This window comes from Mobula hypostoma, chromosome X2 (genome assembly GCF_963921235.1).
Source record: "Mobula hypostoma chromosome X2, sMobHyp1.1, whole genome shotgun sequence".
Taxonomy (NCBI): domain Eukaryota; kingdom Metazoa; phylum Chordata; class Chondrichthyes; order Myliobatiformes; family Myliobatidae; genus Mobula; species Mobula hypostoma.
Window position 1 is genome coordinate 6431993 of NC_086129.1, and position 15606 is coordinate 6447598.

Sequence of the window (15606 nt, forward strand, 5' to 3'; positions counted from 1 at the left end):
GTGGCAGAGCAGACTCGATGGGCTGAATGGCCTACTTCTGCTCCTTTGTCTTGTGATCTTGTGAATACATAACTTTTTCGCTTTGCTATTTCCACGCCCCACTCACGTGACTAGTTGCCTTCATTAATACGCAACACAGAATACAACGTAGACAGAAAACAGATGCCTTGCTCCTACACACAACATTTACAAATGGCAGCGAACTGTCTTTACCAGACAACTGCTGCAACAATTCAGGGTTGTTTTTGTCCCAAAACTGGATTTCCACAGCTTCTGTACATACCAGGACAGAATGCAACCTTCTCTGAAATGCTGATTCTGCACTTAATTAACAATTTAAACACCCTCTAAAACTCCCATTAACACCCAGTTCCAGTCACACGCTGTGAGTTTGTCTGGTGCGGTGGTTGTGAGGGTCTCTCTGTCAATTAATAAGAGCAAGAATGTAGCACACACATCAATCTACCCTCTCTGTATGGTTTCCATCAGATTAGGTAAACTTTTACTGTTTCTTTGCATTTTCAAATAAGTTTCACATGGGATTATATCCCATTCTCCATCATAAAGAGGCCAATTGGTCCATTTTCTCATATCAATTTCCCTGCTTCACAATCCTCCTTCCACTTGCTCACTTCTCCCAGCTGCAGTGCCACGAACTACATAGTCCCTCACGTGTTTCTTCAGCTTCCCCATTGAATTCAATCTCTGCTGTTCCTCTTCAACCAGTTCTGTGGCAGTGAGTTCCACATCCTCTTCACAAATTTATTAAAAATCCAACTGACATTTCGTCTCCCCATAAATAGTGGTACCTTCTCCACCTGAACACAATCAAATCCATCACTGATCTTAAGTTCTCCCACCTTATCACTCTGACTTCATATCCAGATGAAAATGCACAGCCTGTCCTGTCTTTCCCATAAGTTTCATCCTCTTAGCAATGCTCTAACTTTCAGAAATGTTCCCTGTAATTTACCTCGTGCTTCTTTATTGTTTGTGTGTGTGAGTGACTGCGGGAGTGGGAATTTCCAACATCTTGTAATGATTTGGATGAAATTCAGGATGTAGACAGTAAGTTCAAGTCTAATCAGATTTGTGTTTTATTTATTTCAGGAGGAAGCTCGTCGGAACAAAAGGTAGGACATGCTCTTTACCAAAACCCTATATGGATTTGTAAAATAGTTCAGAATTCCAGGTTTCACCAGAAGTTTAATATTTACAGGATTAATGACGATGTCCAGGAATTGTCAGTGACAGATGGAAAACTACTTGTTGAAAAATTCTATCACCCCTATTTGTTGAACACCGTGCTGACAGAAACACTTGATTGCATTAATCGAGGTAAAACTTACGAAGGTTAATTTCTCCTTGTTTCTGAGACACACATAATTAACTTCTAATCTGAAGCCAAGTTTGGCTGTAATAATGGACTGAAGGGGAACTGAAGTTTATTTCACATCAACCCCACCGACTATCACATGGTCAGCTGCAGAATTCAGACCCCTGAACACACCAGCACAGGGTCACAATACAACCAATACACGGGACTGGCAGATGAACCACTGTGGCCTGATCCAAGGCACACTGCGCTAACACACCAAGCCAAGCGTTTGAATCCTACCACAGGAGCTGGGAAATTAATACTGACTTGATGATATTGTAGGGAACAAAAGTGGGTTTCAGTGTGGTAACTGGGATTATCAGAAAAATACACAAGTCCTTCAGGCGCTGTGAGTGCAGACTCTGATTGACGCAGGTCTCCTCCCTTCTGGATCGGCAACTCTCACTGTTGTTAGAGGGAGAAGATAGGAGCAGTCGTGATAGGGGATTCAATGGACAGAAGAACAGACAAGACAATCTGTGGACGTGAGTGGGACACCCGAATGTTATGTTGCCTCCCAGGTGCCAGGGTCAGGGACAACTCGGAGAGGGAGGGAAACAAACAGATATGTTGGTACATTCTGGGACCAAATACAAATACAAAGGAAGTAAAAGCAAAGAGGTCCTGAAAATAGAATTTGGAGAGCTTGTTAGAAAGCTCAGAGCAGTACCTCCAGGGTTGTAATTTCTGAATTGCTGCCTCTGCCACGTACTGGCGAGGGTGGAAACAGGATAATTCAGCAGAGTAAAGTACAGCTCAGAAGCTGGTGCAGGAGGCAGGGCTTCAGGCTCTTGCATCATTGGGATCTCTTGTGATGGAGGTATCACAGGCTGAAAAGGGATGGGTTGCACCTGGACCAGAGGGAGGAAAATATTTTCACAGAGAGATTTGATAGAGCTGTTGGGGAGGGCTTAACACATTTGGGGTGTTGGGAACTGGAGTGAAGGGATAGAACTGATGGTAAAAGAGCAAAGATAGTGTGCAGTCAGATTGTCAGATAGGGCGGACAGATACGAGGACAAAATTGCAGCCATCAGGGTGAGTATCAGTGCATTAATGTTACATCTCAATGCATGGAGTATAAGAAATAAGGTGGATGATCTTGTTGCTCTTTTACAGATTGTCAGGTGTGAGGTTGTGGCTGAAGGATGGTTGTAGTTGGGAGATGAATCTCCGGGTTTGCACAATGTATCAGTGGTATAGGATGGTCGCCAGAGAGGGTTGAATGGCTCTGCTGGTAAATCAGTAGAAACACGAGACGTAGGATCGGAAAAATCCCTATGGGTTTAGTTAAGAAACAGCAAAGATAGAAGTACACACGAGGAAATCTGCAGATGCTGGAATTTGAAGCAACACACATAGAAGTTGCTGGTGAACACAGCAGGCCAGGCAGCATCTCTAGGAAGAGGTACAGTTGACGTTTCAGGCCGAGACCCTTCATCAGGACTAACTGAAGATATGAAAGTGGGAGGGGGAGGGTTAGATCCAAAATGATTGGAGAAGACAGCAGGGGGAGGGATGGAGCCAAGAGCTGGAAGGTTGATTGGAAAAAGGGAGATGAAAGGATCATGGGACGGGAAGCCCAGGGCAAAAAAAGGTGGAGGGGTGAAGCCCAGATGATGGGCAAGGAGTATAGTGAGAGGGCCAGAGGGAGAAAAAGGAGAGAGAGGAAAAAGAATATATATATGTAATAAATAACGGATGGATACGAGGGGGAGGAGGGGCATTAACGGAAGTTAGAGAAGTCAATGTTCATGCCATCATCTTGTCCATCCTCTGGGCTTCACCCCTCCCCCTTTCTTTCTCCCTGGGCCTCCTGTCCCATGATCCTTTCCTATCCCTTTTGCGAATCACTTGTCCAGCTCTTAGCTCCATCCCTCCCTCTCCTGTCTTCCCCTATCATTTTGGATCTCCCCCTCCCCCTCCCACTTTCAAATCTCTTACAAGCTCTTCTTTCAGTTAGTCGTGACGAAGGGTCTCGGCCCAAAACGTTGACTGTACCTCTTCCTAGAGATGCTGCCTGGCCTGCTGCATTCACCAGCAACTTTTAAAGATAAAAGTATCCTGATAGCAGTCATATACAGGCCTCCCAACAGTAGCTGGGAAGTGGGCCACAGATTACAAATGGAAATAGAAACGGCTGATGAAAGGGACAATGTTTTGTTAGTCATGGGATAATTCAACATGCAGATCAATTGGGAAAACCCGGTTTGTAATGAATCTCTGGAGACTGAATTTGTTCAATGCTTTCTGATGGCTTTTCGAGCAGTTTGAGCAGTTTGTCGTTGAACCCACTAGGGGAACAACTCTGCTGGATTGGAGGTTATGTATTGAACCGGAGGTGCCAAGAGAGCTTAAGGGGGAAAAAAAAACCTTGGGAGGCAATGCTCACAACACGGCTGAGTTCAACTTGAGATTTGATAAGGATAAAGTCTGACGTTGCAGTATTTTAGAGGAGTAGAAGAAATTACAGAGGTATGAGAGAGGAGTTGGACAAAGTAAATTGGAAGGACATGCTGGCAGGAATGACAGCAGAGCAGAAATGGTGTCAGTTTCTTTGAAAATGAGGAATGTGATGGATAGATGTATTCCATAGATAAATAAATACTCAAATGCCAAAATAATATAACTGTGGCTGACAAGGAAGACAAGCAAAAGAATGGCATAGAACAAAGCAAAAAAATAGTAGGAAGACAGAGAGTTGGAAAAAATTTAAATACCTGCAGAGAGCGAGGAACTGAAAGAATGATTGGGAAGGGAAAAATGAAATAAGACATTGAATTGAATTGACTTTATTACTTACATCCTTCATATTCACGAGGAGTAAAAATCTTTACGTGACATCTCTGTCGAAATGTGCAATGTGCAATTTATAGTAACATACGACAAATAATATGTACAACATGCTAGTCAATATAACATAGCAATACAGTTGTCTCAGCACGAGTTAATCAGTCTGATGGCCTGGTGGAAGAAGCTGTCCAGGAGCCTGTTGGTTCTGGCTTTTATGCTACCGTACCGTTTCCCGGAAGGTAGCAACTAGTACAGTTTGTGGTTGGGGTGACTTGGGTCTACAATGATCCTTCGGGCCCTTTTTACAAACCCGTCGTTGTAAAACAAGCTAGCAAACAAAATCAAATTGCTTTTTAAGTACTGTAAAAAATAAAATACAGATGAGTGTGGATATATGACCACTAGAAAATGAGGCCAGATACATAATAACGGGGCACAAAGAGATGGCAGATGAACTGAATGAGAATTTTGCATCAGTCTTCACTGTGGAAGACACTAGCACTGTGTAAGGTGTTGAATGATGCAGGGGAAGAGAAGTGAGTGCAGTTACTGTTACAATAGAGAGGGTGCTCAAAAAGCTGAAAGACCTAAAGGTATATAAGTCACCCGGACCAGATGAACTGCATCCTAGTGTTCTGAAGGAGGTAACGGTAGACACTGTGGAGGCAAAAACAATGATCTTTCAAAAATCATTCGACCGTTCATTCGAGAGGATTGGAAAATTGCAAATGTCACTCAGCTCTTTAACGGAAGAGGAAGGCAGCAAACAGGAAATTATAGACCAGTTAGCCTCACCTCTGTGGTTGGGAAGAAGTTAGTGTCAATTATTAAGGAAGAGGTTATGGAATACATGGTGACACTGGACAAGATAGGATAAGTCAGCATGGCTTCCTTAAGGGAATATCTTGCCTGACAACCTGTTGGAATTCTTTGAGGAGGTTACAAGTAGGATAGATAAAGGGGATGTAGTGGATGTTGTATATTTGGAATCTCCAAAGGCCTTTGACAAGGTGGCACACATGAGGCTGCTTACCAAGTTAAGAGCCCGCGGTATTACAGAAATGTTATTGGCATGGTTGGAACATCAGCTGATTGGTAGGAAGCAGCAAATGTGAATACAAGGATGCTTTTTTGGTTGGCTGCCAGTGACAAGTAGTGTTCCACAGGGGTCAGTATTAGGACCGCTTCTTTTTATGCTATGTAGACCTCAATGATTTAGCTGATGGTATAGGTGGCTTTGTCGCAAAGTTTGCAGATGATATGAAGATTGATGGAGGAGCTGGTAGTGTTGACCAGACTGGTAGGCTGCACAAGGACTTGGATGAGGAGAATGGGCAAGTGGCAAATGATATACAATGTTGGAAAATGCATTGTCATGCAGTTTGGTAGTGGACATAATATGCAGTTTATTTTATATGGGGAGAAAATCCAAAAATATGAGATGCAAATGGACTTGGGAGTCCTTCTACAGAACACCCGAAAGGTTAACTTGCAGGTAGAGTCAGTGGCGAGGAAGACAAAGGAAATGTTAGCATTCAGTTCAAGGGGTTTAGAATACAAGAGCAGGGAGGTGATGCTGAGGCTTTATAAGGCACGGATGAGGCCTCACCTTGAGTATTGTGAACAGTTTTGGGCTCCTCATCTGAGAAAAGATGTGGTGACATCATAGAGGGTTCAGAGGAAGTTCACATGGATGATTCCGGGAATGAAAGGGTTATCATACGTGGAACGTTGGAATGCTCTGTGCTGTACTGACTGGAATTTAGAAAGACGAAGGGGTATCTCATTGAAACGTTTCAAATGTTGAAAGGCCAAAACAGAGTAGATGTGGAAAAGATGTTTCCCGTGGTGGGGGAGTGTAGGACAAGAAGGCAGATCCTCAAGATAGAGGGGTGTCCATTTATAAACAGAGATGCAGAGGAATTCCTTCAGCCCGAGGGTGGTGAATTTGCAGAACTTGATACAACAGGCAGCTGTGGAGGCCAGGTTGTTCTTCATGTTTAACGTTCAGCTTGTTAGGTTCTAGATTAACACGACATCAAAGGTTACGGTGAGAAGGCCAGGGAGTACGGCTGAGGAGGGGAAAAAGAATTAGCCATGATTGAATGGTGGAGCAGACTCAATGGGCTAAATGGCCTAATTCTGCTCGTATGTCTTATGGTCTTATGGTTATCAGACCACTGCATTGAAGCATTGTGAAACCGAGTCCGGACACACCGATCAGCATTGATGTCGGTCAAGATTTCATCACAGGCACAAATTCCCATTTTGGAATGAAATCAGCCATCCTTACCCAGTCTGTCTGTTCTGAGCTGCCCTCTGTCACATCAACAGTTCACAGACAGACTCCAGGGTGAGACTCCTCAGGACGACGATCTAGGAAGGACTTTAGCAGATGTTGAACTCACGGCCCACTTCATCCGTCTGCAAGACAAAGTTGTCTCCTTGAACAGGTCCCATTTGTGTGTGTTTGTCCAATATCCCTCTGACCATTTCCTATTTGTGTACCTGTCTAACTTTTAAAAAAGAATAGTTCAATTATCTGTTTATCTGTTTCAACAGTTTCTGCTGACAGCAAATTCCAAGTATTCACCTCTTATGGGGTAACTGTGAGAAAGTTACCCCATAGATCCCCCTCACCTTAAATCTGAGCTTTCCGGTTCTCCACTCCCATGTTCTGGGAAAAATACTCTTACTTTATCTAAGCCCTTATAAATTTATTTACCTCGATAAGGGGTCAACCCTCAACATCCTACACTCCAGGGAAATAGCCCCAGCTTATCCACTCTCTCTTTTTTAAACCAAGCCGCACAGTCCTGGTAACATCCTCCTGAAGCTTCCTGTCCAGTGTAATGACATCCTCCCCATATTAGGGGAACCAGAAATGCAGACAATACCCCCAGTGTGGTTTATCAGTGACAGAGGCCTGGCTTAAGTTCCTGTGGACAGTGTCGAATAGGCTGATGAATACAGGACTGAAGGTGTTATATTTGAATGCTCCAGTATACGGAATAAGGTAGATGATGTGGCATCCAAACACTAGCAAGGATAAAAATGGGAGTCAAATTACACCATAGATAGACAAAAAGGGCAAGGTGATGATAGGAATGGGGGATTTCAACATGCAGGTAGATTGGGAAAATCCTGTTGGTGCTGCCTCCCAAGAGAGGGATTTGTAGAATGCCCCCAAGATGGCTTTTTAGTACAACCTGCAGTTGAGCCAAATGGGAGAAAGGCAATGAAAGGCAAGGCTGGAGTGGGATTTGTATAATGTAAAGGTATGATTTGGGCGGTTAAGGTGAAAGAACCTTTAGGAAGCAGTGATCATAAAATGATAGAATTCACTCCAGAGTTTGAGGGGGAGATAAATTCAGATATATCAGTATTAGAGAGGAGTAAAGATAATTGCAGAGGATTGAGAGAGTAGCTAGCCAATGTAGATTGAAAGGTGACACGAGCAGGGATGATAGCAGAACAGCAAAGCCTGAAGTTCCAGGGGCAATTCAGATAGATGAATCCCAAACATGATGTAGTATTATATAAGGGAAGTCAAAGACAGCATAAAAGCTAAAGACAGGGCATAGAATAGAACAAAAATTAGCAGGACTTTGGAGTATCGAGAAGATTTTGATAATCAACACAAAGCAATATCAAAGCCAGAAGGAGAGAAAATGAGATATGAGGGAAACCTTACGAACCATACTCGGATGTCACAAAACTGTAAAGCGTAAAAGAGAGATGAGAGTGGATATTGGACCCCTGGAAAATGCCACCGGAGAGGAGAAATGTGAGATTAAGACATGCCAGAGGTAATTATTTAATATTTTGTGTCAATCCTCACTGTGGAAGATACCAGCTGTATGTCAGAAATGTGAGAGTGTCCGGGGACAGAAATGAGTGTTGCTGATGTTACTAAGGAGAAAGTGCGTGGGAAGATTGATGGTCTTAAGGTACCTGGACCAGATGGACTACAGCCCAGTTTTTGGAAAGAGTTGGCTGAAGAGAATATGGGGGCATTAAGAATGATCTTTCAAGAATCACTGGATACTTGGTCATTCAGAACGACTGGAAACTGCAAAGGCCACTTCACTCTTTATGAAGAGAGAGCAGCTGGGGAAAGTAAATTATAGGAGTGTTAGTCTGGAGGTGGGGTGCTTGGGAAGATGTTGGAGTCCAGTATTAAGGATGAGCTTTTGGGTACATGGAGGCCCATAATAAAATAGGGCAAGTAGAGCATGCCTTCCCTGAAAGGGAAATCTTGCCTGACAAATCTGTTGGAATTCTTCGAGGAACACAAAGCCAACGTAGAAAAAAGAATGATTTGGATGAAAGGATTCTTGTCTTTGTGGCCAAGCTTGCAGATGATATGAAGATAGGTGAAGGGACAAGTAGTGCTGTATAAACTCAGAATCTGGACATAGCGAGATGAGGAAACTGGGCAAAGATTATCGAGTAGGGACAAGGTCCCACATGGCAGGTTAGTTCGGAAGATTCAGACGCCACGTATACATGGAGAGGTAGTAAATTAGATTAGACATTGGTTCAATGGAAGAAGCCAGAGAGTGGTAGTGGAGGATTGCTTCTCTGAGTGGAGGCCTGTAATTAGTGGTGTGCAACAGGGATCTGTAAAAATGTAAACAAAGAATGTAAAAAGAATCATCAGAAAGAAATTAGAAAAGCTAAAAGAAGATACGAGTTTGCTTCAGCAAGTAAAGAGAAAATAAATCCAAAGGGTTTCTACAGTTATATTAATAGCAAAAGGATAGTGAGGGATAAAATTGGTCCCTTGGAGAATCAGAGTGGACGGCTATGTGTGGAATCAAAAGAGATGGGGGAGATTTTAAACAATTTCTTTTCTTCGGTATTCACTAAGGAGAAAGATATTGAATTGTGTAAGGCAAGGGAAACAGTTAGGGAAGTTATGGAAACTATGATGAATAAAGAAGAGGAAGTACTGGTGTTTTTAAGGAATATACAAGTTAATAAGTCTCCAGGTCCTGATAGGATAATCCCTAGGACCTAGAGGGAAGTAAGTGTAGAAATAGAAGGGGCTCTGACAGAAATATTTCAAATGTCATTAGAAACAGGGATGGTGCCGGAGGATTGGCATATTGCTCATGTTGTTCCATTGTTTAAAAAGGGTTCTAAGAGTAAACCTAGCAATTATCGGCCTGTGAATTTGACATCAGTGGTGGGTAAATTGATGGAAAGTATTCTTAGAGATGGTATATATAACTATCTAGATAGACAGTGTCTGATTAGGAACAGTCAACATGGATTTGTGTGTGGAAGGTCATGTTTGACAAATCTTACTGAATTTTTTGAAGAGGTTACCAGGAAAGTTGATGAGGATAAAGCAGAGGATGTTGTCTATATGGACTTCAGTAAGGCCTTTGACAAGGTTCCACACGGAAGGTTAGTTAGGAAGGTTCAATCGTTAGGTATTAATATTGAAGTAGTAAAATGGATTCAGCAGTGGCTGGATAGGAGACGCCAGAGAGTGGTGGTGGATAACTGTTTGTCAGATTGGAGGCCAGTGACAAGTGGTGTGCCTCAGGGATCTGTACTGGGTCCAATGTTGTTTGTCATATACATTAATGATCTGGATAATGGGGTGATATATTGGATTAGTAAGTATGCAGATGATACTAAGATAGGTGGCATTGTGGATAATGAAGTAGGTTTTCAAAGCGTGCAGAGAGATTTGAACCAGTTAGAGGAGTGGGCTGAAAGATGGCAGATGAAGTTTAATGCTGATATATATGTGATGTGCTACATTTTGGTGGGAATAATCAAAATAAAACACATGGTAAATGGTAGGGATTGAAGAATGCAGGAGAACAGAGGGATCTAGGAATAATGGTGCATAGTTCCCCGAAGGAGGAATCTCATGTGGATACGCTGGTGAAGAAAGCTTTTGTTATACTGGCTTTTATAAATCAGAGCATTGAGTATAGGAGTTGGTATGTAATGTTAAAATTGTACAAGGTGTTGGTGAGGCAAAATTTGGAGTATTGTGTACAGTTCTGGTCACGGAATTATAGGACAGGTGTCAACAAAATAGAGGCAGTGCAGAGAAGATTTACTAGAATGTTACCTGGGTTTCAGCACCTAAGTTACAGAGAAAGGTTGAACAAGTTGGGTCTTTATTCTTTGGAGCGTAGAAGGTTGAGGGGGTTCTTAATAGAGGTATGTAAAATGATGAGTGGGATAGATAAAATTGACATAGATAGGCTTTTTCCATTGAGAGTAGGGAAGATTCAAACAAGAGGACATGAGTTAAGAGTTGGGGGCAAAAGTTTAGGGGAAACATGAGGGGGAACTTCTTTACTCAGAGATGGGTAGCTTGGTAGCTGTGTGGAACGAGCTCCCAGCAGAAGTGGAAGAGGCAGGTTTGATATTGTCATTTAAAGTAAAATTGGATAGCTATATGGACAGGAAAGGAATGGAGGGCTATGGGCTGAGTGCAGGTCGGTGGGACTAGGTGAGAGTAAGCGTTTGGCTTGGACTAGAAGAGCCGAGATGGCCTGTTTCTGTGCTGTAATTGTTATATGGATCAGTGCTGGCTCCATTGTTATTTTTCATCCTTATCAATGATCTGGATAATTGTGTGGTAAATTGTATCAGCAAATTTGCTGATGATACAAAGCTTAGAGGTGTAGTGGACAGTGAGGATGGTTTTCAAAGCTTGCAGAGGGATTTGGACCAGCTGAAAAAATGGGCTGAAAAATGGCAGATGGAATTTAATACAGACAAGTGTGAGGCATTGGACTTTGGAAGGACAAACCAAGGCAGAGCATACCGGGTAAATGGTATGGCACTGAGGAGTGCAGTAGAACAGAGGGATATGGGAATACAGATACAAAATTCCCTGAAAGTGGTGTCACTGGTAGATAAGGCCTTAAATAGAGCTTTTGGTACATTGGCCTTTATATATTAAAGTATTGAGTATAAGAGTTGGAATGTTATGGTGAGGTTGTATAAGGCATTGGTGAGGCCGTATTTGGAGTATTGTGTACAGTTTTGGTCACCAAATTACAGGAAGGATATTATTAAGATTGAAAGAGTGCAGAGAAGGTTTACAAGGATGTTGCCGGGACTTGAGAAACTGAGTTACAGAGAAAGGTTGAATAGGTTAGGGCTTTAATCCCTGGAGCGTAGAAGAATGAGGGGAGATTTGATAGAGGTATATAAAATTATGATGGGTACAGATAGAGTGAATGCAAACAGGCTTTTTCCACTGAGGCAAGGGGAGAAAAAAAAACAGAGGACATGGGTTAAGGGTGAAGGGGGAAAAGTTTAAAGGGAACATTAGGGGGGCTTCTTCACACAGAGTGCTGAAAGTGTGGAATGAGCTGCCAGATGAAGTGGTAAATGCGGGCTCACTTTTAACATTTAAGAAAGTCTTGGGCACGAGAGGTATATGGAGGGGCATGGCCCAGGTGCAGGTCAGTGGAACTGAGCAGAAAAATGGTTCGGCACAGCCAAGAAGGGCCAAAAGGCCTGTTTCTGTGCTGTAATGTTCTATGGTTCTAAGACAAGTCATGCATTCACTTTGGTAGAAGGAATAAAGGCATAGATGATTTTGTAAACAGGGGGAAATTTTAAAAATCAGATGCACAAACTTGTGTGTCCTTGTGCAGGATTCCCTAAAGGTTAACTTGCAGTGTGTGTCAGTGGTAAGATTGGCAAACTCAATGTGAACATTCATTTCGAGAGGATTAGAATACAAGAGCAAGGGTGTAATTCTGAGGTTTTATAAGGCATTAGTCAGACCACACTGGAATATTGTGAGCAGTTTTGGGTCTCTTATATTGGAAAAGTGGTGCTGGCATTGGAGAGGGTCCAGGAGGTTCACAAGAATGATTCGAGAATGAAAGAGTTGATATATGAGGAGTGATTGATGGTTCTGGGACTGTACTCACAGGAGTGGAGAAGAATCCCTCTCAACCCTATTCTCCCACCTCCTCCCCATAACCTTTGATGCCCTGACTAATCAACAAGTTTACCTGTCAACTCTTGCTTTAACAATCACACACGAGAAAGTCTGCGGATGCTGGTAACGCAAGCAACACAGGCCCTGATGAAGGGTCTCAGCCTGATCTCTCTGAAATCTAGCTAGAGAGAGCTGATGTCGGGAGGATGTTTCCTTTAGTGGATGGGTCGAGGACAGAAGGCTCATCCTCCGACTAGAGGATGAGAAGGAATTCCTTTAAACACAGAATAGTGAATCTGCCATAGGCTACTTAACTAATTAAGTATACTTAAAGCAGAGCAACACACACAAAATGCTGGAGGAACTCAGCAGTCCAGAAAGCATCTGTGGAAAAGAGTAAACAGTCGACAGTTGGGGACGAAACACTTCATCAGAACCTGTGCTGCTTCAGGGTCACTGCAAATTCTTCCCGTGTCCTAATGAGGGGCTGCGGGTGATGGGGCTGTGGGAAAGGGGACAAAGGGATCCCCATCTCCCATCTTTATCCCCCGCCACCTTCTCGTTATATCTACACACACAGTTCACCCACAGGCTTTGCACCCCTCCCCCACCTGGTTCTGGTTCAATCTGCCGTTTATCGCTCCCCTGCTGGTTCCCATTATTACCTCCTTTACTGTTTCGAACCTTCACACTCCCTCACTTCACACTCACAAATGAATGTTAACATTGAATGAAGGGTCAGTTCCTGTGCTGTACTGTTCTCTGTTCCCTGTTTGGAAGAATGAGAGGAGATCTCAGGAAAATACAAAATTCCTCCAGGAGTCAACAGGCAGGATAGAGTGAGGATGTTTCCTCTGTCTGATGTGTCAAGGTTCAGGGGTTACTGTCTCTTTGGGATTTTCTGCACGGCATGGGTGGGAGTGGGCTCACAGACATTCAGTGCATTTAAAATCACAGAGCCATCGTCGTACAGCATAGAAATATGCCCTTCAACCCATCACCTTCGTGCTGACCTATTTACCCATCTACATCATCCCATTGGCCGGCATTAGGTCAGTCTCCTTCTGTGCCTTGCCTATTGAAGTGTCTGTCCAAGTGTCTCTCAAACCAGAGGACTGGAGGCCTGTTCCTGGAGAGGACGGTGCTGGGGCCACGGTTGTTTGTCATTCATGTTAATGATTTGTATGATATTGGTGACATTGTTAGTAGGTCTGTGGGTGACAATAAAATACATGGTATAGTGGACAGGGAAGAGGGTTATCTCTGTTTAGACCGGGCCCATGATCAATTGTAGAGGTGGGTTCAGTTACAATGTTTTAAAATTCATCTTCGCAGGTATGTGGATAAGAAAGGTGGAAAGGAATAATGGGCAAATGGAACTAGTTCATTAAAGCAATTGGTCGGCACGAACAAGTTGGGCCGAAGAACCTCTGTGACGGCTGTTTAAATCCATTCACCCACCCCCTTCCTATCTTAATCCACCCCTTTGCCGCACTTGTTTCTGCTGTCTATCTCCCTTATTCATTACTATTTTGGGGGTGGATCTCGATCTGAAATGTAGACTGTTAATCGCTCTCCACATATGCTGCCTGACCCACTCCGTTCCTCCAGCAGTTTGTGTCTGTTTGATCGGGAAATCTCTGCTCTCCGTCCAGCAGAAAACAATAGTTGTCCATCCACTTCCGTTGGGTCAAATCACAGGAAAGGTTCATGTCGGCCACCCGACCTCACCTGAGATCCGTTGGCCTTTCCACCGGTCCCAGAGCTGCATTGCCCGAGTCTCCTCCCGATTCCCGGGGCCGCGCTGCCCGAGTCTCCCCCCGATCCCCGGGGACTCTCTAATTCTCTGCTTCTCCCCCCAGTCTCTCTCACCCTGGATGCTGAAACGGCGAATCCGTGGCTCGAGGTGTCTGAGGATCGGAAGAGTGTGAGATTCACCGGGACCCGGAGGGATCTCCCTGACACCGGGAAGAGATTCACATTCTGGGCTTGTGGGCTGGCATCGGCGGGATTCACATCGGGGAGACATTACTGGGAGGTGGATGTGGTGGGGAATCGGGGCTGGGGTCTGGGAGTTGCCGCAGAGTCTGTGGAGAGGAAGGGAGGAGTCAGACTGAGTCCGGAGACCGGATTCTGGGTCATCGGGTGGTTTTATGATGTGATGAAGGTTCTCACCTCCCCCGAGTCCCGTCTTCCTGCCGGTCCCATCCCCGGGAGGGTGGGAGTTTATCTCAGTTACCAGTCCGGGACAGTTTCGTTTTACAACGCAGAGACCAAGTCCCATCTCCACACCTTCACTGGGAATAAATTCACGGGGAAACTTTATCCTTTCTTCATGACTTGGGATGGAAACCAGTGGCTGAGAATCTACTCCGGTTCCGCTCCGGGTGTGTAAACGGGTCGGGTTCCGGGACCGGCATCAAGAGTAAAGTCCCTGTAAATATAAATGTCCGGAGAGTGAAATAAACAAGAGATGAGAATTATCGATCCGTTAATTTTAACTCGTTCACCGCATCCAACAACAGAACAGAAACACCGCGGATTCAGCAGCAGCCGCGGGCGGCGGGTCCTGAGCTCCCCCGGGTCCTAAAGTACACCCGCACTGAGACAGGTTAAATGGGACAGGTGGGGGTGCTGCTGACTGGGAGAGGGGGGTCAGGGTGAATCTTGGTCAGACCATAACACACAGGAGCAGAATTAGGCTGTTCAGCCCATCGACTCTGCTCCGGCATTCAATCCTGGCTGATCCCGGATCCCACTCAACCCCATACACCTGCCTTCTCGGCATATCATTTGATGGCCTGATCGATCAGAAATGATCAACTTTCGCCTTAAATATACCCACAGAATTGGCCTCCACCGCAGTCTGTGGCAGAGCATTCCACAGGTTTACGACTCTGCCTGAAAATATCCCTCCTTAAACGGGTTTTTAATTTGCTCTTACTTAGATTTTAAAAACATCCCAATAATCCAACCCCACTCACCTTTGCTTCCTTATATGCCATTTCCACAGATTTTACGGTGTCCTTAACTTCCCTTGTCAGCTTTGGATGCCTACACCTGTCATTTGAGAACTCCTTCTGTGGGACATGTCTATCCTGCTCCTTGTAAACTGTTCCCAGATGCTTCAGCCACCTCTGTTCACCGTCATCCCACCAGTATCCTCCTCCAATTCACCTGGGCAAGTTCCTCTCTCATGCCTCTGTAATTCCCTTTATTCCATTGCGAGACTGATACATGTGACTTAGGTTTCTCCCGATGAAATTGCAGAATGAATTCAATTATACTATGATCACTGCTTCCTAAGGGTTCTTTTACTTTAATTTCCCGAATAGGGTCAGGATTATTACACAAAACCCAATCTGAGATGGACTTTCCCCAAGTAGGCCCCAACACAAGTTGATCTAAAAAGCCGCCTTGTAGGCATTCAAGAAATTCCCTCTTTTGAGATTTGAATCCAACCTGATTTTCCCAACCCCATTGCATATCGATGTCTCCC

General features: G+C 44.1%; 1 protein-coding gene across 1 annotated transcript in view; it reads left to right on the forward strand.

The window, feature by feature from the left end:
- Positions 1-14502, forward strand: part of LOC134340933 (zinc-binding protein A33-like) — a 103493-nt gene extending 88991 nt beyond the window's left edge. Inside the window, exons 4-6 of the mRNA XM_063038534.1 lie at positions 1111-1133; positions 1220-1338; positions 13970-14502. Coding sequence (XP_062894604.1) covers positions 1111-1133; positions 1220-1338; positions 13970-14502 — 675 coding nt within the window. The remainder of the gene's footprint in view (positions 1-1110; positions 1134-1219; positions 1339-13969) is intronic.
- Positions 14503-15606: the final 1104 nt, after the last annotated feature.